This window comes from Centroberyx gerrardi, chromosome 7 (genome assembly GCF_048128805.1).
Source record: "Centroberyx gerrardi isolate f3 chromosome 7, fCenGer3.hap1.cur.20231027, whole genome shotgun sequence".
NCBI classification, from domain to species: domain Eukaryota; kingdom Metazoa; phylum Chordata; class Actinopteri; order Beryciformes; family Berycidae; genus Centroberyx; species Centroberyx gerrardi.
This window is the reverse complement of record NC_136003.1, coordinates 7,926,722-7,952,617: the sequence shown is the minus strand read 5'-3', so window position 1 is coordinate 7,952,617 and position 25,896 is coordinate 7,926,722. Positions and strand designations below refer to the sequence as shown.

Sequence of the window (25,896 nt, the reverse complement as noted above, 5' to 3'; positions counted from 1 at the left end):
ATCTCATTCATCTGAAACAGCTGAAACTCCCTAACCTTTCCACTGTATGCATATGAGCACACACACATGCACACACACATACACATCCTGACAGGACAACAGGCTCTGTCATCCCCCGGTAAAGAAACAAAGTGGGGGGGAAAAACAATCGAGTCAAGATGAAAATATGAATAAATAATATGCATAAATAATCTCCTCAAACAGAAGGTGACTCATGCGTGAAGGATTTGGTCCCGTCTGCTCCAAGAGTGTGTTTAGCTCCATTTATCGCCTCTGTGTTTTTACAGTGTGTGTGTGTGTGTGTGTGTGTGCGCGAGTGTGTGTGTGCGTGTGTATGCTTCCACCTGTTCCAAGGTCCCTGTGCACCTCACAGGATGTTAAATATGAAGTAGCAAAATGTCACACTGCAAAAAATGTCAGTTTTCAAAATTTCCTGTTCAAGTCATTTTTGAACGTTATGTTTGGTCTGAAACTCCTAAGAAACAGCAATTTTTTTTTAATCTGCTAATGAAAGCTGTGGGAACACTGCTTTCACTAAAGCAACTCTGAAATGTCAGGGGAGAATGGAAGCAGAACATTGAGAGTGTATGTGTCTCCCTACAACTAAGGTACAAAATATACACAGGATATGCCTGGAGATGTAATTTATACAATTGAGACACACAAATACACATATGCACTTGCACACACACACAGAGCCACATGCCTGTACTATTGTCTGGCCTGTTGTGTCATACCCTGTTAAGCAACCCCATCTAGTGTTACATTATAAGAATGCAGTGGTACAGGCAGAGGTGCCATGGACATGTGAGAACATATCCATGTGCGTACGTCCATCTGTCTGTCTGTCTGTCTGTCAAACAAGATATCTAACCCACTGGTCTGATTTTATAACAAAATCTGGAGGGATGATGCATCTTCACATTGTTACAGCATTTAAAACACGTTTTGGGGTCGACGCCTCTGTGTTGCCTCATGCAGGGTAAGTGTAAGTCTCCTACACTGAGAAAAAAAAGGTGGGTCAGACCTTGGTAGATTGTCAGTATGAAAGAGTGTACCTGTGAAATACAACCTCCGATACTGATTTAGGTGAAGATCATGCATCTAAGGTGCCTTGTTTAGTGTGAAAGTTCTCTGCTGGCCAAATCAGAGATTCCACAGATGCTTTGGAGCGCAATTCCGGGAAAACTTTCCACAGATGCTCTCAAAAGCAATCACAGGAAAACTTCAAGTTGCAGCCAAAAGCGATGTTACAATTATACAATGCAAAGAGTACCAAATATAACTTGGTAACACTTTACAATAAAGGTACAACAATTAAGGGTTAGTTAATGCTTAATAAGCATTAACTAACCCTTAATTAACAGTTAACTAATGTGTCTGGTAATCGTTTACTAATGGTGTTCATGTTAACTAAGGTATTAATTTATACATTATTTAATAGTCATCTTTATAAACTATTAAATAATGTATAAATTAATACCTTAATTAACATGAACACCATTAGTAAATTACACATTAGTTAACTGTTAATTAAGGGTTAGTTAATGCTTATTAAGCATTAACTAACCCTTATTAAGCATTAACTAACCCTTAACTTAGTGTACCGTTATTGTAAAGTGTTACCCATAGCTTTCACTAGTGACTAAACTAGTCTAAAAACTAGAAAATCAAGTTGAAAGATTTAAGCTGTGTGATGATTAGACCTCCTCTAGAAACCCTAACCGAAAGATTTTACAATTCACTCCACACAAGATTTAAAGTTCGGTTTCTATACACCATGAATTACGTCAATTACATCGCACCTTATAATCAATGGCTGTGGCTCTGGATTCCACCCGATCTACAAACTGCCCCACTTGGAGGAACATCAAAATTGGGACAACTTCTTGTTATTAACACCAAGCTGCATGGTACCCAGTTTGGCACATTCCCGGTTCTGGTCCTCCATGGCTACATCCAACAGAGACACAACAATCAGCCACGATCAGAGTCAGCTGATATTAAACTCTTGCCGAATTCTGTAGGAAGAAGAGCAAAAATATCTCCTCAGGTAAAAGTTGTGCCTTCAGTGTAGTTATTTGCTCTTCTTTTAATGCATTTACCCTTGACTTCTGAAGTAACTGAAGACATAGCTTCATCGCCGCCATTGTTGTTTTCTATTCTGCTGCGTTGCGTCTCGATGACATTGTCCCACCTCTCAAGACTCGCCTGGCTTGCGAGATAATCAACATTCAACATTTTCAACTTTACTTGTAATGGACAGACCCATTTGGCCTAATGGAGGCACAGCTCCATTGGGCCAATCGATATTTTTGGGTTGAGGCGAAGCAACGAGCACTGTTAAATGGGTTTAGGGTTAGGTTTAAGGTTTAGGGGTAGGGTTTGAACCCCGAAATGAATGGGTTTCAATACTTCCCATTTGGGAAGTCATCAGATTCTTCAATAAATCAGCGTAGAATTAGCCCAAAATTAGTTTCTTGGCTAATTTGGGGATGAGGAACATTCCTATGGAGTCGAATTTGAGCTAACATTTTAGGAAGTGGTTGAAATTGAAAGCTCGATTTTGGAAGTGCCCTTCAAACCCTGTCGATTTTGATGGGTATGTCCCAGAGCTCTGATTTTCAGATATGTTGTTACCGAGGTCAGAAGCTTTCAGGAAATGTCTTTGGTTTTTTTCTGTGACATTTTTTGCCCCCATTTTGCCTTGCTTCCAAAAGGAAGGCGCCCTGAAATTGGAAGTGTGACAGGCCCATTTGGGAAGTCATCAGATTCTTCAATAAATCAGCGTAGAATTAGCCCAAAATGAGTTTCTTTGCTAATTTGGGGATGGGGAACACTTCTATGGAGTCCAATTTGAGCTAAAATTTTGGCAAGTGGCCGAAATTGCAGTTTCATATCAAGGAACAGCCCCCCTACCGATGGTGGCATGTGCTGGAAAGAACTCTTTGAGAGCTTTCCAAAACAGTTGGTCCCATGTCGATAGGCCTTTTTGTCGCAAAGTTATTAAGGTTCAAAGTCGGCCAAAGTGGGCCTCTCGGCGACCCCTTTTGCTGAGTTTCTCAGGGGCGGAGCCACTCACGGGGGCGGGACGATTCCGGCGATGCCTTCCTTTTGGGCCTACAACTAAATTTACGTTTCACCTCCTCCCAACCCTAAGGGTCTTTGGGTCATAGCTTCCCAGACCGTCTTGAAGTGATTTCTGGGAGAAAAGACCAAGATTTTTTTAGGAGAGATTTAGAGCCAAAATTCCTTTGCGGGATTGTCGGCGGCATCGTTCAGGACCCGCCTGTCGATTTCGGTGCACTTGACCCCAAAACCGCGGGGTCAGGGGTCGGCCCATTGACTTAGAATTGCCTGTTGGAAGCAGCTTTCACCCCCTGCAAAAGGTAAAAGAAAGGGTCTACCTGTCTGAGTTTGAAATATGTTGTAGTGCCAACAGCCCTCTAGCTTGAGTGCGAATTTGGTGCAGATACCTCTTAAAATGGCCGAGCGGTGCCCCTGAAAGTAGTCACAAAAAGGCCTGAGGCTTCCCATCCATTCTTACTGCCTGTTGGAAGTACCTTTCAACCTCTCCAAAAGGTCAAGGAAAGGGTTTATCTGTCTGAGTTTGAAATATGTTGTAGTGCCAACAGCCCTCTAGCCTGGGTGCGAATTTGGTACGGATACCTCTTAAAATGGCAGAGCGGCGCCCCCGAAAATAGTCGCAAAAAAGCCAGAGGCCTTCCATTGACTTAGATGTGAATTTGGAAGTGCCCTCCAAACCCTGTAGATTTTGATGTGTATGTCCCAGAGCTCTGATTTTATTCACATATGTTGTTCCCGAGGTCACGAGCTTTCAGGAAATGTCTTTGTTTTTTTTCTGTGACATTTTTTACCCGCATTTCGCCTCGCTTCCAAAAGGAAGGTACCCTGAAATTGGAAGTGGGACAGCTCCCATTTGGGAAGTCATCAGATTCTTCAATAAATCAGCGTAGAATTAGCCCAAAATGAGTTTCTTGGCTAATTTGGGGATGGCGAACACTTCTATGGAGTCCAATTTGAGCAAAAATTTTAGGAAGTGGTCGAAATTGCAGTTCTATTGCTCCTGTTTATTATACTGTAGTAATTGATTAATTAGGTCTATTCTGGGGGTATTCTACAACAGTATCATATTTATAATACTTATAACGCTAACCTAACTGATCAAATAACATGCTTTTTGATCAAATAACATGCTTTTTAGACCGATTACAGCTTCCAATTTCGCCGGCGAAATTGTGCTGAGGTGTTTGCAAAGTGTAATCATGAATTTCTTAGGATGTGGATGAGGCAGAGGGATTCTTTGAAATGCAAAATAATCTGAAACAAATGCAGAAAAATTCGGCTTAACTTTATTTTCACTTTTGTTGGTGTTTAGCACAGTTATTAACCGATAATACTGAAACTGAAAATACGCTCCCACCAAACTCCATTCAAAAATTGCACACTTTTTTTTACAACGTTTTTTTCCCCAAAATGGAAGTGTTAAACCATTGAAATAGGCTATTAACTGTTGTAACTACCCTATGTATTGCAGATTAGTGAATTTATATGTAATATTTTTTAACATATTAATTTCTTGCCCTGCTTCCAACTCCAGGAAGGTGTTAGGCCAGTCTGAGTTTAATGAAATTGAAATTTCAGCATCACAAATTTGTAAGTAAAAAAAAAAAAAAAAAAATCATAAAATGTGCAGTCTAGAGTTCGAAACAAATGGTCTCATATACTGAGTTAATTGATGTTTTAATTAGGCATATCCTGGGTCAGAAACAGGAAGTGTGAGTTGCCATTTTGGATTCTGGAAGCCATTTTGGATTCTGGAAGCATGGCGTATTGTAGCATGGTGAGTACTCCTATTTATGTAGTAATTGATTAATTAGGCCTATTCTGGGGGTTTTCTACAACAGTAATATATTTATAATACTTCTAACGCTAACCTAACTGATCAAATAACATGCTTTTTGATCAAATAACATGCTTTTTAGACAGATTAGTGAATTTATACTCTAGGCTCATACAGACGGTAATCTGTTGTCAGATTTGAGATCCCTGTTTTCACTACATAATGATAAACATTTGTAATTCTTTTGGATGTTGAATTTTTTAATTTTTTTTTCTTATTTGTCCTTTTTCAGTCATCCAAGCCGAAGGTAACAAGCCTTAGGGAGTGCCCAATTTGCGGCAATTTTCTCAGTAATTTACGGCAGCACCTGACCCAGGTGGAGAAGATTGTAAATGAGAAGGAGAAAGCACTTCTGCTTTCCTAGGCCAGTGGGCGGTGAGTCATAATTTCAGCTGCAATAACTTCTAATACATCCCCAGCCAAGGCCCTTATGAATGCCGTTCATGTTTTTACAGGATTTCAGGAAGGTTATAGTGTCCGATTTGCGATAAAGGTGACCTGCGTCGCCTGGACAAGCACCTACAAGACCTTCACAGCTGTCCTGCACGTGAGTAACCATTTAAGATAAGATAAGATGTAAGCTGTATTGATCTCCATAGGTGAAATCCATATGACACAGCAGCACAGAATGGAAATGTAGTTAACATCAAGAAAACAGCTTCTTATTACATCTATATAACGAGATAAAAATATAAGATGGTAAAATAAGAATAATAAAAAAAAGGAAAAAATAAAATAGAATAAATAAAGTAGTTCTCTTTCAATTGTGTTCTCTGCAGTGTGTTTATCATTGCATTGTAAGTGATTGAATATTTTTCTTCATTCAAATACCTCGCAGGAAGTGGAGGACTTCATGTTTAGGGCGAAGCAGCACCTGTGCATGAAGAAGCTGCAGGACCTGATGGCCACAAACCCCAGTGTCCCTATGATATCGAAGCTGGATCTGATGGTCAGTGGTGATTTATAATGGTGTTTTTCCTGAATTCTGCATTAATCACTGATTAGGGCCCGAGCACAACTCCTTTGTGCAACCACTCCCTCCAACGCGCGTGAGGTGCTAGGGCCCGTGCATCGCTGCTTGCAGCTTTAATTTTAACTTATCTCTTGTCTGGATATATGTAAGATTTTTTGCATTTAATGTTGTCTGCTTTGCTTGTCTACTTGTTAGGTACCTAAGAAGGAGGAGGAGTCGGCAGGCCCTGCAGGGAACGATGACTCGGTGGTCGTTGACGAGCCCGTAGGACACCCCCCTTTTTCTTTAAAACTGTTCGTAATCCCGACACAAACCGCTTCGGACCCGTCCCCTTCACCTGAATCCCCTCCCCCACATACCTCCCTTTTTCTCCCACACACACCCCCCTTTTTCTCCCACACACACCCCCATTCTCCCTCCAGGGAAGACCCCTTTTATTGGTATTTCCATCTGCATTTGAAATCCTTTGTAATCACTGACATCTATTAAGCCCTTCCGGTAAACTTCACCCAATGAGTTAAATGACCTTCAAATAATCTAAATGTTTTATTCCCCTTACCCACCGTGTCCTTCTTATTGTCATTATTATTGTTGTTGTGATTGTTATCCCCGTGATTATCCTTCTCCCCCATTATTATCCTTATTGTTATTCTTGTTATGTTCTAATCATCATATTATTATAATAATATTATAATTATTATTATCATCATTATTATTATTATTATTATTATTATTATTATTATTATTATCATCATCATCATCATCGTACTCAATCTCATCCTTCCTATTTATTCTTGTAGAGTTTTGCTACTGCTCCCCCTGCTGTCCATTCCATATAGTCCTTACATCCTGGTTACTCTGAAACCCAGCTGCTTCCCCTCCCCGCCTAATGAGCCCTCAAACACCGTTGTCCTCAAACCAATGCTTTTGTTCATCCACTCCTTTTTACACATGCTACCAAACCCCACAACCAGAATCTAAAACCTGCTATTGCCCACCATGTATTCGAATCCACTCCCCAAAAAACACACACACTCCCCCATTCCACCCTTCCCCCGACGCTATCCCTTTGTCAATTAGGAATCACCCGGCCATGATGACATGATACTCCCTCAGTCACTCCAAATTTGTCTCATCTCACCTTCGATCCTCTCAGCATCCAGTGCTTGTCTATCTCCCTCCATGTAACCCCTTCCTCTACTCCTCACCTTTCCCCATCCCCCTCACCCACGACGCTGAGCCGACTCCTCCCCTTCTCGTCTACCCACTCTGCCCCCTGGGAGGAGGTTTTACCAAAAAAAACCTTTCCAGCACAGGAGCCCCACTCCGCCCGAGTTTCGAACCCTGCTTTCTCCAGTTCCAACCCCTTTGGACTTCTTGACCAACATCTTACCACTCTGCCAAACTGCCGATCTTACCATGAGCAAACCCCCGCCACCCCATAAACACGTCCCTACACAATTTTGATTAAAAAAAATTATATTTATTATATACACACCTATACATATATCTCCATACATACGCATATACATATATCTACACACATATATCTAAACACACAGAGAGGATTCATGGGCGGCACCCCAGCAAAAAAAATATATAACACAAAAATATATAAACACAAAAAAAGTTTCAAGGCTGAAGTAGGAAATGGGCCAGGGGTTAGAAAGAAAAGGAAGTGGGGGAGAGGGGGGAGAGAGAGCCCCATAGGGGCCAGGACGACATCACCAAGGAGGAACCTGCAAAAGCCGGGGCGACAACCTGAAAGACAAAGAGACCAGAGTTAAGGCGAATGACGGGTGTGGGGATCAGAAAAAAAAGGGGGGGTAAGACGATCTCCTGGAAAAGGGACCTGCAAAGGTTGGGGCAGCATCATGGAGAAGGGATCTGCAAAGGTTGGGGCGACTCCCTGGGGGTTGGGGCGACCTTGTTGGGAAGGAACCTGCAAAGGGTTGGGGCGACGGCCTGAAAGACAAAGAGGTTGGGGCGAATGATGGGTGTGGGGATCAGAAAAGGGGGTGGAAGATCTTCTGGAAAAGGGACCTGCAAAGGTTGGGGCGACTCCATGGGGGTTGGGGCGACCCTACAAAGAAGGAACCTGCCAAGGGGTTGGGGCGACGGCCTGAAAGACAGCCTGAAAAGACGGCCTGAAAGACAAAGAGGTTGGGGTTAGGGTGAATGATGGGTGTGGGGATCAGAAAGGGGGGGGGGGGGGGGGGAGACGATCACCTGGAAAAGGTTAGGGTTAGGGTTAGGATAGGGGATGAAAACCACTCTGGGAAGGGGGATTCTTGAATAACTTTTTTTCTGAAGGTCATAGCGACTCGGAACCAAGCTCCGCGAATAGGTTTTTGGGGACGCCCAATCGAACGCTACCACCCTTGACTTGCAACCACCGGAAGTGGTCGAAACCGCCAAAAAGCAACATCCCCTTTCCCGTTTTTGTTGAATAACTTTTTTCTGAATGTCGTAGAGACTCGGAACCCAGCTGCGCCCATAGGTTTTCGGGGACAGCCGATCCAACGGTACCACCCCTGACTTCCCACGACCACCGGAAGTGGTAGCTGCCATAGACTTCCCATTCAAAATAATTTGTAAAAATTTCCAATTTGTGTGCCACGTCCAAAATCGTTCCCCCAGAAAGTGTCTAGGAGCACGTTTCAGGCAATTTGGAGTCGATTTGGATATGTTTGTAGTGAATTTTAGTTTTTTGTATGGGTTTGGATGAGTACACTTACCAAAATGGAAGGCTGCCAAGAGGGACTCTGTGTTGTCCTTCGCTACCTCAATGAAAGTAGCCATTCTTCTTAGGGTCTGTCATTGATTTCCTTACAAAGGGTCTGGGTGAGAGCAAAAATAAGATGTTAAATTTAGTTTAAACTGTAGGAACATGAGAGTATTATAGGAAACTATAGGAAACTATAGGAAGGGCTAACATGCTAAGCTACTTACCTCTCAGTCACTCTCTCCTACTCTACACTCAGTGCAAATTCTCCTTGCCTTTTATACCCTGGGGAGTGGGCGGAGCTTCAATTTTGTTAGTTTTTTAAAAAATAGGTTTTTTTCTTGAATAACTTTTTTTCTGAAGGTCGTATCGACTCGAAACCAAGCTCCGCCTGGGGATGCCCGATCCAACGGTACCAACCCCGACTCTATACGACCACCGGAAGTGGGAGTAATGGACATCTGTGGACAAGTATTTTTTGGAATAACTCCCTGGGGGGTGGTGCGATTGGCGTGAAATTTGAGGTGGGAGCGTGGCAGGTTAGGTGAGAAAGAGGTTTAATTTTGTCTCCGCAGGAGACGAAATTTGATGCACAGGCCATCACTGTAAGTCCCTCAGACCAGTCAAGTCCCCCACCTAGGCCTCTCTCATAACCAATTGACTGACAACAGTATTGTTGTGGGAAATCAAGATTTTGTGTGTTGTAGTGTGAGATATTGCGCAATCAATCTGATGCTGAAAAATTCCCTGCGGCCCATGTGGGTTTAGGGTCAATAGTAAGGGTGAGGTGTAGGCCCATAGAGGCTAGGAGCAGGAGTAGTCTCTCTTATGCCTTATTCAAGTTACAGTATTGTAATGGGGAATAGGGAATCACCCCCTTGTTAGTTGTAGTTTAAAATATAGCGCAATCAAATTTGATGCAGCAAAAATTACCCACAGCCCATCTGGGTTTGGGGTCAACAGTGCGGGTCAAAGTGTGGTCCCATAGAGGTCAGGAGCAGGAGTAGGGGTCAGGGGTTGGGATTAGGGATAGATTGGGAGAGTGGGGTTAAGGTTAGGGGAATGGGGTGGGGATGGGGTTGGGGTCAGGGATCAGGGGGTCAGGATAGAGGGGTTAAGGAAAGGAAGGTCAGGGGTTGGGGTCAGGGATGGGTTAGGAAAGTGGGTTAGGGTTAGTTAACTACAAGTCAGAATGTTTCACTTAAATGTGATATCTCAGACACCACTGGTCCGATGCATTTTGGCACCGTGTTCTGGTGTTTAAAAACTACACTGATTGGCCTCATGGGCCCACTATAATTACAGGTCAAACTTCCAAACTTTCAAAGGCCATAAATGCTACACCGCTGGTCCGATTGTGATAGAACTTGGAGGGATGATGCATCTTGTTACTGATTGGCCACAGGGATGCCTGCGTCATTTGTGGGCGATGACATGTTGACTTGTTTCCACTGGCAACAGGGTGATAAAAGAATCACTGAAACTTAGTTGGGGGTGGAATGTAACTGAGATAAATGTACTAACGGTGAAACAGGGCTTCTGGGTGTGACAGTGAGCACATTCAGTGTGGTGTGTGTGTGTGTCCAGGTATGTTTCCAAGTGTGTCATGCCTGTGTGTGTGTGTGTCAGTGTGCCTCACCGCGAGTTATGCTAACAAGCCTCCTACTCCGCTGACAACTGGAAGGAACCAAGGGGAAAAACACAAGATGACAAAACAAACAGCAGAAGGGACAATCCCCATGTGTGTCACAGAGGTGACAGGAGGCTCCGCAAACTGCCTTAATGTTGTCAAACCGAGCGCACTCAAAGTCTTAAGGTGACAGCTCCCACCCCCCACGACACACACACACACACACACACATTCTCTGCCCACAAACTGTTCTCCCCCTACCTAGCAAGCGAAAGCGCCCGCACAGAAAGGTCTAGCAAGCAGGGATTTGATCTCTTATTTTGGCCATTTGTATTCTGCTCAAAGAAGGGAGAAAGTGGAGAGGGAGAGATGAGGTGGAAACTACTACAGTAACCTGATCTATTATATCTTCCTATGATTTCCTCTAATTATACTCTCCTTCATGAATGCTTGGTTGCTGTGCAATGTGATTGCAAACGGTGGCAGTTGGTGTCCAGTCTGCTCATTAGCGGGAGTGACATACATGAGCAACATCAACAAGCTTGATGTGCGATTGCCTTCAGAAAGAGAGTCTTTGATTCGGAGCAAAGCCAACCTCCTCATTGCTGGCTCCTTGTTGTCTCGCCACAGACGGTATGGTGTTAAACACGACAGACAGATTCAGTTCCGTTATTTAATTTGTCAGCCACATTTTTAATTTGGATTGATTTAACGTGGTGGTCTGACTGCGCTGCAAGCTATAATAACATTTATTAAACAAAGCGAGATGACTAAATGATGAACACGTTCTTATTTACAGCAAAGGCCGGTAGTTCCAGGGGAAGGACGGTTTCATACATACAAAGACAGCTGTCAAGTTCTATCATAGCTTTATAAATGTAAGAAGAGTTGAAGCGGGTGTTTGTTACAGGAAAAATCCACCCTTGCATATCTTTTATATTGTTTATGATGCTCAATGCAGTCCAGGAGTTATTTTGTGTTGTAATTTACCTTTCCGTTGCACCCACTTTCCCTCAACCTGCCTTACTTCTACTTCAGTTTGTAGAAGTAACCCAAATCCTACTTCCTACATTTCCCAGAATGCCTTTTGACAACCCCCAGAGAACAGTTGTGAACTTGTTTCATTCAGGTGTAGGTTATACATGTAGGTGGAGACCGATAGCAATCAAAAATCGGGAGTTCTTCCCTTACTCAAAACGCAACATGTCTTGTGGCTGCATTGCATTCTGGTCTATGGAGGCTACTGCCAGTGGAGAAATTGGTCTCTCTCCTCTTCTACGATGGATTTCTCCCTGTATGATTGTTGAACATCTCTTGTTGCAAAATGGCGGCTCTAGAAAGAAAGCCCTCGCTCGCAGAAATGCAATGTACATCACCAATAGCTATTTTTTTTATTAGTGTTGAAGTTATTTAGGGTGGATTTCTCCTTTAAGTGCATTGCTTACTGGCACCTCTACAGCAGTTCTTTGAGGAGAGTATAGTTCCTTAATTTCCTCTACAAAGATTTACCAAGCTAGTTGTGGAATTCAAACTGGAGACCTGGTCATCTCCTTGCTTTTAGGCTAATGCCATTTTGTACGCTGGCTGGAAAGTACAGTCAAATTTACAGACTTGCTGTATTAACTACCAAGTTCTTACTGCTATTGCTATCTCCAGTCAATCACAATAGTAGAGGTCTTTCTGGTACATCAACAGTCTAGGTATGTTGTGTAAGTTTGAATGGCTAACAAATCGTTGTCATGTCTACCCCTCTCTCCCATCTTTCCTGTCACTCTTCACTGTACACTGTCCGAAAAAGCATAAATAAAATATGAAAAACTACTTGACAGCTAGATTGGCTCATGTTGTCCTGAAGTTGCGTATAAGGGGCAGCAGGTGGCAGCGTGTTGAACTGTGGTTGTCTGTCTATCTGTAATTACAGTAACCGCCCCTCCATATCTTTGACACTCTGTGTGTGTTGTGTGTGTGTGTGTGTAGTTGTGGTTTTGTGTGTGTGTGTGTGTGTGTGTGACCATCACTTGTCAGTCTGCTGGTCTCTTTTTATTTTTTTTTTTGCTTTTCTGTCTTAGCTGGCATCTCTGGCTGTTATATATATACACACACACACACCTGCACGCATCCACAGGTAAACACATGAAAGTGAAACTACCGAGTCAAAGTCACTGAGACAATTCAATTTAATTTGATTGAACTTTAATTTAAATGTATGAGATAAGTGGATATGATATTTGAGGATGAGGGAAGAAGAGGAAATGTTCTTTCTCTACAGCCACAGCTGTACCTGAGGTCTGATCATACAGATCAGATTTTAGGAGATCACATATTATGTTGGTTCCAGGGGAGCACTTTGGTGTGCAGGCCTGAACCTGAACCTCGCACAGATGTCAGTTAAAAAAAAAAAAGTCAGAACAGAGAAGACAATATGTGGGCATAAACACTAGAGGAGGAGGAAGTATTGTTCTAGTGAGAAGGAATGCAGACCAGCCTGTCCAAGCTGTAAACACGTTCTTGTTTCCTCTCTACAGACGCTCATTTCTGTGGAAGTTGGGCAGAGACTCATATCTCTCATACACATCTGAAATGCTTTATCTCCACCACCGAGTTAATTTAAATTTACACAAGATTCAGATATTACAAAGGTTCATTTATGGTTCATCTCCTCCACACAGCCTGGCTACCTACCTAAAAAAAACACATACACACACACACACACATCACTATGTCATCGTCGATATCACATATATGGGGGAGGACATATCATTTTTATTGATTATTGCTGTTTATTCCTGTTCACATACATGGAAATAAAATGCTCCCACCCATCTGTTGTTGATCTCAATAAATGTATTTTACAGTAAATATATATACATCATAATTTAGCATATTCTTATTTTTCTCATTTGTTACATATTGTAAATATATAATTCATTGTGTAATTGTCAGTTATGTTTAAATACCCCGATTTGCTTTATTCTTATTTATATTCAATTTACTTTGCTGTATCCTTTTACTGTTTGCTGCTATAACAACCCAGTTTCACTTATCTTAGACTCTGGTAAAGGCCCAGCTTGAACTTCAACTTGAATTTCTGCTGGTTTGTAAGTATTTTCATATTTACCAGCAAGGGCCAGGTCTTCATGGCTATACATATCAAGTTCTCTCTAAGGTTTCAGGCTGCTTTATTTTACAGAGGTTCATTGGTCCATCTGACTCCAAACTGAAACCAGGGTGGAGCGGTTCAGTGAAAATTGTATGGAAGGAGTAGAGGTGGGTCAGTGTGTCAGAAGAAACCTCGTAGAAGGACAAAATACCAGCTGGCCAGTCCAGATACACTCCTATTTTGTGCTCTAGGCTACTGGCACGGCAAAATTTGATCCTTGAGCCATTGTGATAAAAACTCCCTCTGTGTATGTCTTTAACAGTCCAGCACCAAGACTTTTCATTCTGTCCCAAATTATATTCCTCACTATTGTCTCCTGTCCTGGCAATGCTTTTGTATGCCACTCCAATTTTACCAGCTGCAAAATATTCAGCTTCCCAGTAATGGCGACCTGTCAGACCCTCTTTACACAAGACCTGATGATCATCAAATCTGTCTGGATGATCAGGATATGGCTGCTTCTCTCTAACACATTCTGCCTTCTTGTTCTCTTCAGACAAAATGAGTTTTGTGCCTGCTGTGTTGGGGTCCAGTGTCAGATCACAGGCATCTATAATCAAGAGACAGAAGAACAATTAGCAGTCTGTGTGTGTGTGTGTGTGTGTGTGTGTGTGTGATTCATCCTCGGCTCTCAACAATCTTTATGGGTAACCATAGGTTATCCCAAAAAACGTTATAAGTGCTGATTATGATAAATCCATGAAGAAAATAATTTATTGTGATGTTAATTGATATGGATACAAAGGGGTTTGTTGTTCAAATGTAAATTAAATTAGTCAGCAGAGCATTTACATACTAACAAAGTTAGTATATTATTATAAAATCAAAGCATTAGAAGTAGTTGCATTTTTACATTGCCTCAGTAGTTTCAAGTCAAACCAGCACTCTTCATTATGGTCCACACTGTATGAGGGAAGCAGAGGGACAGAAGGTGAAAACTCCACACCTCCCCAACAACAACAAATAATGTTCAACTTTGCCTTCATATCAAATAAACCAAATGCATCTTGCAAAATAATTTTGGATTAATCATGGAACAGTGACTGTTACACTAATCATACTAACTTGAGTTTGTCCAGACTGCAGCTTGAATCCTCCAGTCTTTCAGTCAGCAGCTTGACTCCTTGGTCTGCTGGGTGATTAAAGCTCAGGTCCAGCTCTCTCAGGCTGCAGAGGTCAGACCTCAGAGCCGAGGCCAGGGAGGCACATCCATCTGCTGTGACCTTACAGAATGACAGCCTACAGAAATCACATCATTTACACTTTAGGCATGCAGTTGGTGCTTTTATCAAACAATTTACACTGAGTGAGGAAGTAGGTGTTCCTTAAGGACACTTTAACATGACATGAGCCCCGTTAGCCCCGAATTTGAGGGAACAATTCATGTAGAGAAAGCATTTAATTTATGTATCTCCAGAATCAGAACAGTAAAGTTGAAGGGAAAGAGCTACTTTGTTGCACTGACCTTAGTGTTTTCAATTGACAGTGTGGACTCATCAGCCCTGTACAGAGCAGCTTCACCCCTGAGTCCTGCAGGTCATTGTAACTCAGGTCCAGTTCTCTCAAGTGAGAAGGGTTGGAGCTGAGTACTGAGGCCAACTTCTCACAACCTTCTTCATTGAGGTTGTTGTGACTGAGCCTGAATGACAGATGCAGGAATGTCATCTCTCTGCTAAACAGTATACAAAGTGTTTGAAGATAATCTACATACTAAAAAGCACCTTTTCTAGTGGAAAATCAATTATATGAGCATGCGAAAGAGAGAGAAAGACACCAGTGCTACTGAACATGCACCATTAACCTGTTATAATATATTTTTTGCTATTGGTTCACCACTCCCTTTGGAGTTTGGAGGAAATTGTATACTCCCAATACATGTCACACATGTGATAGTTGGAGCTCCTTATCTAGTCTACGTGAGACCCTAACAATGACCTTATTTACATGGCGGCCATTTTGAACACTCGAGGTGGGAAACTCTACCTGGAAGAGCAAGTTCAGTTCACCTCTGTCCTACTGTTGTGAACCAAGATGCATCAGAAAAACATTTATCATTTCACAGATTTCTCACTGAAAAATATATTACAAAACGAATTGAACTCAAGAATCCGGAGGGATACAGGTTCACATTATATTTGGTAAATTCAAGCAGTCATTGTGGTTGTTGTTCCGGGGATTGCTAGCTAATTTGATAACTCTTAGGTCTGGCCCCAGTCCTCACTTATGTGTTGAAGTAACACTAATTTATATGCCAATATCCAGGTACAGCTTCCCATTTTGAGTGTTCCTTGAGTGGCTGCTGTGTGAATAAGGTCAAAACAGGAGTGGAAAGTGGCCCAAACATTACAACTTGAATACAACTGTATTCGAGTTCAAAGCTGCTGTATTTCAAATTATTTTTAAACTTCTTGGTGCGTCTGCAACTAACTTCTTATTAGAAGTGCGGTCTTTTACCCCAGTGCCTCCAGTCTACAGCTTGTGCTCATCAGCCCAGCAGAGAGGATCTTCATCTCTGAGTTGTTTAAATTGGTGTAACTCAGGTCCAGCTCACGCAGGTTACAAGGGTTGGACATGAGTGCTGACGCCAACTCCTGACAGATTTTTGTAGTCTTACCATTCCGATTCAGCCTTGGGAATTTGCAAATCAGAAGACAGCATGACACGAATCTTATTTTGTAAAGTATGATTATTAATTTCAGGTCAAACAATTACAAACAATTTATATATACGATTTGGGGGACCTTGGCTTTAGATTAAAGGTGTGGTATTTTTAAATGTCACCATATAATTCTAGTAGTTAACAGAAAAAAGCAATGCAGAATTTGCATATTTATGTGTGTGTGTTTTATTTTTGTATAATGCATATACATTTTCATTAGAGAGAATTGAATTAAAAGAATAGTTCACCCAAAAATTAAAATTCAGTCATTATCTACTCACCCCCATGCGAGATGAAACCCTTGTGAAGTGTGTTAGTCCATATACCACTCATTATCAAACCTCACAAGGCCACGGTGGCCTTTTTGTGTGTGCGACAGTGTGCGACCTCCATCTCATGAGGTTTGTTTAATGCGGAAGTAAATACAATGCAAAACAACTCGATTTTCATTAAATAATGGATCAAATTATTTTTTTTTCCACTCTCAGAGTGATCGTATAGCGTCAGAAGACTTGGATTATGCTTCACAAGCTGTATGGAGTAATTTTATGATTCTTTTTTATTTTCGAAACTCTAAAGATCAGTCCACCATGACTTCTATTGTTTTGGAGAAGGCTGCTACGGAGTCGTCCTGGGAAGCTCTGTGAGTGTTGGACTAACAAACTTCACAAGAGTTTCAACTCGCATGGGGGTGAGTAGATAATGACTGAATTTTATTTTTGGGTGAACTATTCCTTTAATGTGCGTATACCAACACCAATTTTAAAGCTCTTTTTATAAAAACAGTTTAATACTTTAAAAACACTTTTAATACTGTGAGGAAAAATAGGGCTGAGACTGACCTCAGTTTCTCCAGTTTAGGGCTGCCTAACCCAGCAGAAAGCACAGTCTGTAATGAGTCCCACAGTATGTTGCCACTCAGCTCCAGTTCTCTTAGTTTTGAGATGATTGACTTGAGAGCTGACGCCAAATTTTCACACCCACTGGATGAGAGTCCGTCCCCGCAGAGACTATAAATGCAAAAGACAAAACCAGGTGACAACTGTCTCTCCGTACTTTATACATGGAAATGATGCAGTATTTTTAACCCCGAAGCATCAATACAAAGGTTACTTCTAATAGGCACTTACAAAGTCAAAAATTACAAAAAAATATGGATTCAATTCAAGTAATGAGGAAATATTTGTCTTACAATCCATTCAGGCATCAGTGTACATTATGGGGTTGTTGTGTTGAAATTGATTGATTGAGTGGGTAATTTAAAATATCATATATGAAGTTGACACTATGCCCAATGGCAAGTGTTTCATTGTTTTTCTCATTTTCATGTATTTGCTGACACAAATGTATAACTGGAAGGTGGTAAAAAAACAAAAGAAAAAAGTAAAAACATTTAGATCCACTAACCTCAGAGCCTCCAGTTTACAGTGAGGGTTTCTCAGTCCATCAGTTAGGATCTGTGTACCTTTATCTAGAAAGGTATTATTTGTCAGGTGCAGTTCTGTCAGCACTGAGTTGGGCATTCGAAGAGCTGAGGAGATTGTTTCACTTAACCAAACATTCAGCCACACTCCTGAGATTCTGCAGAAATTAAGAAATACATCCAAGATTTAGTAAAGATTTAAATACATTAAAAGACAGAGTACTATGCTGGCAAATTCTTATTATAGCACATATGGTCATAAAAACCAACTTCAAAGTTTATTACTGCTTCAATAAGAATTTGCCAGTTATATGTAATATGTCACAAATAACCAACACTGTCAGCACCTACAATGTTTAGATACTGTGATAATACACAGTCTAGCTTGCAAAATGAAATCCAAATTTTCTTTAAGTTGGTGCTACCTGAAGCTCATTCACTTAACATGGACTGACATCAGCAAGTTAGCAACTTTGCAAATGTGTGAATACTTTTGATAAACACTTATTTGTTTTTTGACTGTCAGGCTATTGCACAACTGCTTACTGTAACAATCATTCAGTTGTTATCAATATTTGTGTTTCTTTGTCATTTTATAACAACCGTCAACTGCAGCAATTAGATTATGACTCTAGGCAGAACAGCATGCTGTATAAGTAATACATGAATACATTTATTTTAGTTATAAGAGACCCCTGATGTTGTACTGGATAGCATCACTCTAGGAATAACTCTCATGTTGTTTTGTGAATTGGTCGATTTGGTCGGTTGTGAATTGAGGATATGATAAAAAAGGTTTTACTGTGTTTTTTTTCATAGCTCGCTGAAATTTATTTTGCAGGAAAGTGAGTGGCAAGAAAAGCAGATATAGTACAGTGCAATAAAAACCAACTCACACTGCTTTTCTGCAGTTCCTCACAGCTGGGAGAAGCCTAAAAACACCATTATGTGATGGCCTGTATTTCCTCAGGTTAAATTCATCTAGTGGTGTATTTGACATCAGAATTGTGTCGGCCAAAGCTGAGCAGTGAACAGGGGAGAGCTCTGTTTCTGCACCATGATTTGGCTTCAGATAGTCCTGAACGGCATCGTGTAGAGAACTGTCTTTCAGTTCAATCAGGCAGTGAACAAGGTTCAGACACCTTTCAGGTGAGCAGTCAGCTAAATCGATCTCTTTTAGACTTGTTTTGATTTCCTCAACAACTTCTGAGTTGTCCTCTGTCTGCTGAATCAGGCCTTGAAGCAGCTTCTGTGTTGATGCTAGAGACATTCCAATAAGGAACCTGAGGAACATGTCCAGTTCTCCAGTCTTTCTCAGAGTTGAATTAGCTATTGAAATTTCCATCAGCTCTTCTAAGGGAAGATGAACTGGATCTACATCCAGGATAGACTTAAGCTCTTCCTCAGATCCTTCCAGCAGGAAAGTCTTTAGACTTAGAGAATCAATTTTCTTACTTGCATAACTGTGGTACACAAAGAGAGCAGCAAAAAACTCCTGAATGGTCAGATGTACAAAGCAGTACACCTTCTTCTTGTAGAGCACAGACTCTACTTTGAATATTTCTGTGCACAACCCACAGTAAACCCCAGCTTTGCGTATGTCAATGTCATATTTGCTCAGATCACCTGCATAGAACATGACACTGCTTCTTTCCAGATGTTCAAACGCCATTCGACCTAATTTCAGAATGAATTCTTTGCTTGACATTAAGATCCTCTCTATATCTGACTGATTCTGGTGGTTATTCTGGTACTTCTCATCAGCTACCTGTGTTTGAATAAGAAGAAAGTGTGTGTACATCTCAGTAAGAGTTGTGGGTATTTCTTTGTTGCCACTTTTCTCTAGAGTGTTGTCACTTTTAGGCAACAAGTGTTCAAGAACTTTGGCTGCAATCCAACAGAAGACAGGTATGTGACACATAATGTATAAGCTCCGTGACATTGTAATGTGCTTAATGATTCTCTCTGCAACTTTCTTGTCCTCAACTCTCTTCCTGAAGTACTCTTCCTTCTGTGGATCATTGAATCCTCGGACCTCAGTCCACTGGTTTATACATGTTCGAGGGATGCGGTGAACCGCTCCTGGTCTTGAAGTTATCCAGACTAGAGCAGAGGGAAGCAGATTCTCCTGGATGAGGTTTGTCAGCAGAATGTCCACCGACGATTCCTTGGTGACTTCTGTCAAGCTTTTGGTTTTACTGAAATCCAATTGCAGTTGGCTTTCATCCAGACCATCAAAAATGAACAAAACTTTGTGGTTAGCAAACATTTGTGCAACTGCGATGTTTGACAGTTCTGGGTGGAAGTGTCTCAGAAGTGCTTGAAGACTAAACGGATCATCTTTGACCAGATTTAGCTTCCTCAATGGTAGCACAATGATGAAGTCCAAGTCCTGATTGGCTCTCCCTTCTGCCCAGTCAAGGATGAACTTCTTCACAGAGACAGTTTTTCCAATGCCAGCAATTCCCTTTGTCATCACAGTTCTGATGGTTCTCCCTTCTCTTCCGTCTTGCCCAGGTGCAGTGTTGAAGATGTCGTTGCAGTTGATTTTAGTGCTCTCAGTTGTTTGAGTCCTCGACCTCTCTTCAATCTCCCGTATCTCATGTTCTTCATTGACCTGTTCACTCTCTCCCTGTATAATGTGGAGCTCGGTGTAAATTTTGTCTAATGATTTTTCATCCTCAGGATTATCTGCTGTGCCTTCAAATAGATATCTAAACTTTTCCCTCTGACATGCTTTATGCATCTTGATGAGTTCTTTGATGACCTCTTCTGCTGCATTGAAAGAGTGAGAAAAATGATGTCAAAACATGATCATGGCTGCTTGAGTTGTGGAAAACAGCATAAATCATTAACGTGGGGAATGCTTGGTCCTCTTGATAATGTTACGACATGCATTGAACCACTATGCAATAAAATATAGAATAGAGTGGAAAGAATTGGGTTAATAATCACTTGACAGTTTCACACGTCAGTTTACACAAATCATTACTAACATTATACTATACTAATATCTTCAACAAAGAACTATGCTAATCATAGTTTACTCCTCCACTAACCATCAAAATTAGGATTCAAAAAGAAATCATTTACTTTCACAAATCTCTGGTTGGATTTGCTGTAGAATCCTATAGAAGACAGATTTGGCTCCTGCAGATGTGAGGGCCTTGTACAGGTCCCTCATCTGGTCCTGGCTGGTCCTGATAGCCTTGATGTTGCAGTACAACTCATAATGGATAACACACCTCTGGAGCAGCTCATCCGCAATGGGCATCACTGATGTGACGCTTTGAATGAGCTGCGCTCTGTTCTCGTCCACCCAGTCAGCTTCTTCAAGGAGATAACACATGGTGGCATATAATTAAGCAATATCACACAAGAGGGAGTGCTGATATACAGTACAACAGCACGACCTTGAGTGTGATATTGCTTTTATACAACAGTTGTATAAACAAAGCTATTCATCAAGTAATGGTAATTTGAGACAACAGATGATTTTTGTTTGTTATTTGTTGAATGTAATAAAATACATCTGAATAGGTACAATATAAGACAGAGTTCTTGTCCATCAATTAACTCATTACAAAATAATTTCTTGCATCTTCTGATGGCTGAAAAGATCAAATTAGAATTTTCCATATGATTCCTATTGGGACTGGAACAATACTGCGAAATAACATGGCAAGCATGCAAGGAAATAAGGGGCTTCAATGATGGCTACATCCACAGCATGTGCACATGCACATAATTAGCTCTTAGAGGATAACGCTGGTGTTTTTTAATGCATTTCTTACCGTCAACAAATCCTATGAAAATAACAAAATCAGCAATGAATTTGTTTATTTGTTTTGCTAACAAGTCTCATCCGTGTAGCCGATGCCCAATAAAGCCTCATGTCCCAGCAGCCATAGAACTCCATTGTATTAAAACTATTAAAAACACGTCAAAGAGCCATACCGTTGCTCTGGGCAACATATTTCATCATCACGATGCACCAGGCCGGCCGACTTTTTCCTCAAACAACTTAATAAGCCGACCGTAAACACGTTTGCCATCTCAGGAAAGTAGTTCCATAGCACCGAAAATAGTCCCCGTCGTAATGAAGAATTTGTTCCCAAATTGAAACTGTCTTTGTGAGCTGTATTTAAAGATTTTTAGCTTACAATTGGAGCCAATGACTTCCGGGTTGAAGGCTAAAAAGGGAACGTGGGAAGTCGGAAAGTAACGGGAGTAGAGCAAACGCATTGTTGATTTTATTATTTTCATAGGATTTGTTGACGGTAAGAAATGCATTAAAAAACACCAGCATTATCCTTTAATTAGCTGGCAATTTAAGGTAACATTTGAATAAAAAAAAAATTAAAAGACACTGCATGAAAGCTTTTTTCAATATCAAATGATTTGCTTTAACTCACCTTTCTCCTCTGTCGTGGCTGAAGCAGCCGCACATGTTTCAGAGTGGCAAGGACTGACAAGTGACAAAAAGCAGTTAGTTAAAAGTTCAGATAGCAACATTGCTGCATTCATTTGTATCTCTATATAAATTGTTATATTCAGACTAATACCAAGTATATAGGCAGACAATGTTGATATGATCAACTTAGTTTAGGACCCACAATTAAAACTTGTAAAAGCGAGTCACAGCATGAAACATGAAACATTTATAATTCCAAAAGTTGCAATGAGTTGTCTCACCTTAGGTTGTTAGATTTAAAAGCAGTGTGCTCATCTTTCAGAGTACTGCTCTCCTCACTCCAACATTTTCCTTCTTCTACTCTTTCTTTTTTATTTTTTTCACCTGAGGTTCCATCTTCTCTCCTCCATGAAGTCTCCTCCTCTTTTCTCCCCTCTACAGCTTCCCCCTCCTTCTTCAGAGATGGCCTTCTTTGGAAGAGAGGAGACTCATTTTCTACATGAACTGTGGTTGGAACTTTGTAACACTCCTCTTCTCTTTGTTTACCCCTCCTGAGTGTGGAGCATTGGCTCCCCATGGTGTTAGCTCTTCAGCTCCAGTTAAGTGAATCTGTCAGAGAGAATTTACATAAAGTCAGAGAGCTATTCCATTGCACAAGTTCTATACCCATACTAGACTCCCACAATGGGTAAGGTGCAGGCAGGGACCACTTTTCTGCCATCTCAGACTTTTCGCGGTCTTCTGCATATTTTGGCTAAGACCTGTTTTGGTCTTGGACATGATGTTTACTAGGGATGGGATGATATCTTAGTACGATAATTTGCGATGTAAAATCATGACGATGTACATTGTGGTATATAACGATGTGCATCAAATGTACACCCTGTGAGCTACATTGTCTGCCGCTTACTGTAATCTGCTGCCTCTGCTGCTCCGTCTCCAGCCATTACACAGTTTGACCAGCAGAGGGTGCAAACACTTTGCAATGCAAAACCGCGAAGCCAAGCGGCAGACATGTTGGGCAAGGAAGAGGATATTTGAGTAGAGTTTGGCCGGTGAGACAAGTGGGAGCGTTGTAGGAGCTCTACAGCGACCAAACAGACCCTGCTACAGCTGCCACAGCACAAACTCATTATGGATGTTCTGGATCGATATCTCGAGCAACAACCAGCAGTTACAGCAGCTCTGATGAGCCCAGACATCCAATCAAATGCGAGAGACTGCGGTTACATGATCCATATTTTTTCATTCTGAATTAAATCATTCCAACTGAAAATTCCCCCGCAAGTGTTTACATGAACGCTAAATAAGGATCACATGGTGTGCGCTTACATGCTCCACAGTATGTAATCACAATAAAAGTTTCAGAATATAAGATGGACCTGTGTTGGGCGCTTGGCACCGTTATTGCGTTACTGTTGTATGTTCTGATTAAGCAACAGCTTTATCAGAACATACAACTCCAAAAGTGTCAGAAACAGACGTTTTCTTTTGCACCCACAATGATTGGGTACACTTGTAATAGTCACCGGCGTATGCCGAAACTGGCCCGGGTGGGCAGAGTCACCACTACGCCGCCTATGTCAAGCCCGAGTGCCCCAGTGTTAATAAGTGCAGCCTATTCCAACAAAAGAAAGTGATTGAAATGAGTGTTTACATGACAAAATTGGATCCATTGACTGGATTATGAAAGGGTTATACCACCGGAATGAAATTTCATTCAGAATGGGCCAGTTTATTCTGACTGAGATGGCTATATGAGGCATTTTTATTCTGATTGGCCTACTATTCTACTTTACCATTGCAAGAAAAACATTGCTAAAAAGATTTATAGTTTTGTCAAATAAATAATGTCAATGTTGTACAATCATACTTTGTATCCATCTAACTTTTATCACATTGAATCGTGGCTGAATTGAATCGTGAAACCACACATTGTGAATTGAATCGAATCGTGAGATTACCACAACGTCCCTAATGTTTACTCAACTTTCTCCCACCTATATAAAAATTTTCTTCCACCTGGTCCAGCTTTATTTATTTTCCCCAGCACTAAACAATTTATATTAGACCTGTGTAATCCTCAAACTTTGGATTGATTACTCAACATTCTGTGTATTAATTAGTTGGATGTTGAAGGATTTAGTACAGAGCTCCTGCAGACAGATCTATATCTCTGTTGATCCCTGAGAAATTATTTTCTTAAAATTATTTTTTACATTTGGAAAGACATTCACACTGTTTATTGTCTATTTGGGTCTTTGCCTTGAAGCGTGACCAAATGTGTTCTGTCACACTTGTATGTGTATCTGAAGTTTGGTTGCTTTAGCATGTGACTCACTTCCTGTTTGCATTGTCTTCACCTTCCACTTCATCCGTGCACCACACCCACAGTTTGGATTTTCAAAACTCTGGGTTATAGACGTAATCTAAGAAGTCCATATATGTTATGTATATTATATGACAAACTATCTTGGCTTGAGGAATCTGAGGGGGAAAAAATTGATTCTTGACATTATAGTTCTGGACTCACTGGCCAAAACGTATATTTTGCATGTTATAGCGCCACCATCTGGCCAATCGGTGTCATTTTTCTTGGCCTGAGTAGTGGGGGAGATTTGAAACCTACTCAGCAAATGTGGTTGCTCTAGAACTTAAGGTGCGTTCAGATTACGGGCTACAAAAGCTACAGAACAGTCTGGCGCAAAAAAGTGTTGCCCAGGTGGTCGCTGACGGTTCATGTCGTCGTCACGCTGGCTGCACCAACTGATAATGTCATGCTGTCATAGCGTTGCATTTCTCTCCTTTTTATTGTAAATATTCGTTCCTCAGGCATCGGCAGAAAGCAGTTACGCCACATACTATGTGCTTTTCCGTTTGCCTTCTTAATAGTTTTGAAAATACTTAAAAAATAACCCAAACAGCATCCAAAGCTAGTCTTTTTCAATATACTGAAACTCACTCTGTAAAGAGACATACATACATATATTTCATTTTTAGTTGATCCATGACCTGACAACTGTCACTATGTATTTTGCACTACTTTACACAATGAATAAACAACAGCAACCAATGTGTTGAAAAAGACATGCTTTCGGTGCTTTTGAGGTTGACTTTTGGAGTGTCCATTGGCTCTATAGCACTGTACTAGAGAACTAAGCACACAGGCAAGCCAGACCTAAGAAGCTCTATAGTGAAGCAACTGACAAGATTTTAGTCACAATCAACTGTTATGATGGAAAAAGATGTGTGACTCTCTCCATGCAGTGTTGTTTATGAATTATGCTGCTGCAAGATCATACATGTTACACCGTTAGAAAAGTTGGAGCTCTCTGTCTTTGAAAGTAAAGAATCTCTTTTTCTCTTTCTTTTTTTTTCCGGCATTCATGTTCTGCGTTGCACTGTAATTTTTTAATAAAGTACCATGTAATTAATTTGACTTAACTAGTAATCAACATTTTTAAGATGTTTAAATCTCTCTTTCTACACAAACACACACACACACACATCCATGCAAACATGCTTTTTTACCTTTGTGCCTGTGATCCTGTGGTACGACTACAGCAACAGATGAGAAAGTGTTGCAGTTTGAAAGCCTGTGTGCATGTGCAGTGGATCAACTTATAAACGATACTGAACAATACAGGAAAACTACCAGACAGGAAGCCAGAATTTGTGGGTGGACCCAGGGTAAGGAAGGGGAGGGGGTGGTGTGTGTGTGTGTGTGTGTGTGTGTGTGTGTGTGGTTTCTACATAGCTGTACAGAAGCTCCTTTCTAAACACACTACCTTTTGTAGATGATTAGTGTAATCTTGATTCAATTTTCAGTTTTCTGACTTTTACTTTATTGACATCATGCATTCCACATCATGCATTCCACACACACACACACACACACACACACATATTTTTTTCAGATCGATACTCATATTTGTTGGCATACTCCCAGCCTGTCTGTGCCAGTTTCAGGGTTGAGTCCGGCGGCCTC

The 25,896-nt window shown here is 41.1% G+C and overlaps 1 protein-coding gene across 1 annotated transcript; it reads right to left on the bottom strand.

Moving 5' to 3' along the window:
- Positions 1–12,567: 12,567 nt before the first annotated feature.
- On the bottom strand, positions 12,568–25,530 carry LOC139907796 (uncharacterized). Its single transcript, XM_078284701.1, has 12 exons — positions 25,440–25,530; positions 22,190–22,517; positions 21,910–21,962; positions 20,588–20,824; positions 18,391–20,269; positions 17,479–17,652; positions 16,914–17,081; positions 15,867–16,040; positions 14,878–15,051; positions 14,478–14,651; positions 14,266–14,315; positions 12,568–13,962 (listed from the first exon to the last, which is right to left on the bottom strand). Exons 2-12 carry the CDS (start codon positions 22,483–22,485, stop codon positions 13,403–13,405), a joined length of 3,939 nt encoding a protein of 1,312 aa, XP_078140827.1. The 5' UTR covers positions 22,486–22,517; positions 25,440–25,530; the 3' UTR covers positions 12,568–13,402.
- Positions 25,531–25,896: the final 366 nt, after the last annotated feature.

What these genes read in the sequence shown, in the direction of transcription:
- LOC139907796 (XM_078284701.1), bottom strand. Translation starts at nt 22,485, where the DNA reads ATGGGGAGCCAATGCTCCACACTCAGGAGGGGTAAACAAAGAGAAGAG. An exon ending in TTTAAATCTAACAACCTAAG is followed by an intron (nt 21,963 to 22,189) that starts GTGAGACAACTC and finishes GTCACTTGTCAG; the next exon opens with TCCTTGCCACTCTGAAACAT. An exon ending in AGCCACGACAGAGGAGAAAG is followed by an intron (nt 20,825 to 21,909) that starts GTGAGTTAAAGC and finishes ATCTCCTTGAAG; the next exon opens with AAGCTGACTGGGTGGACGAG.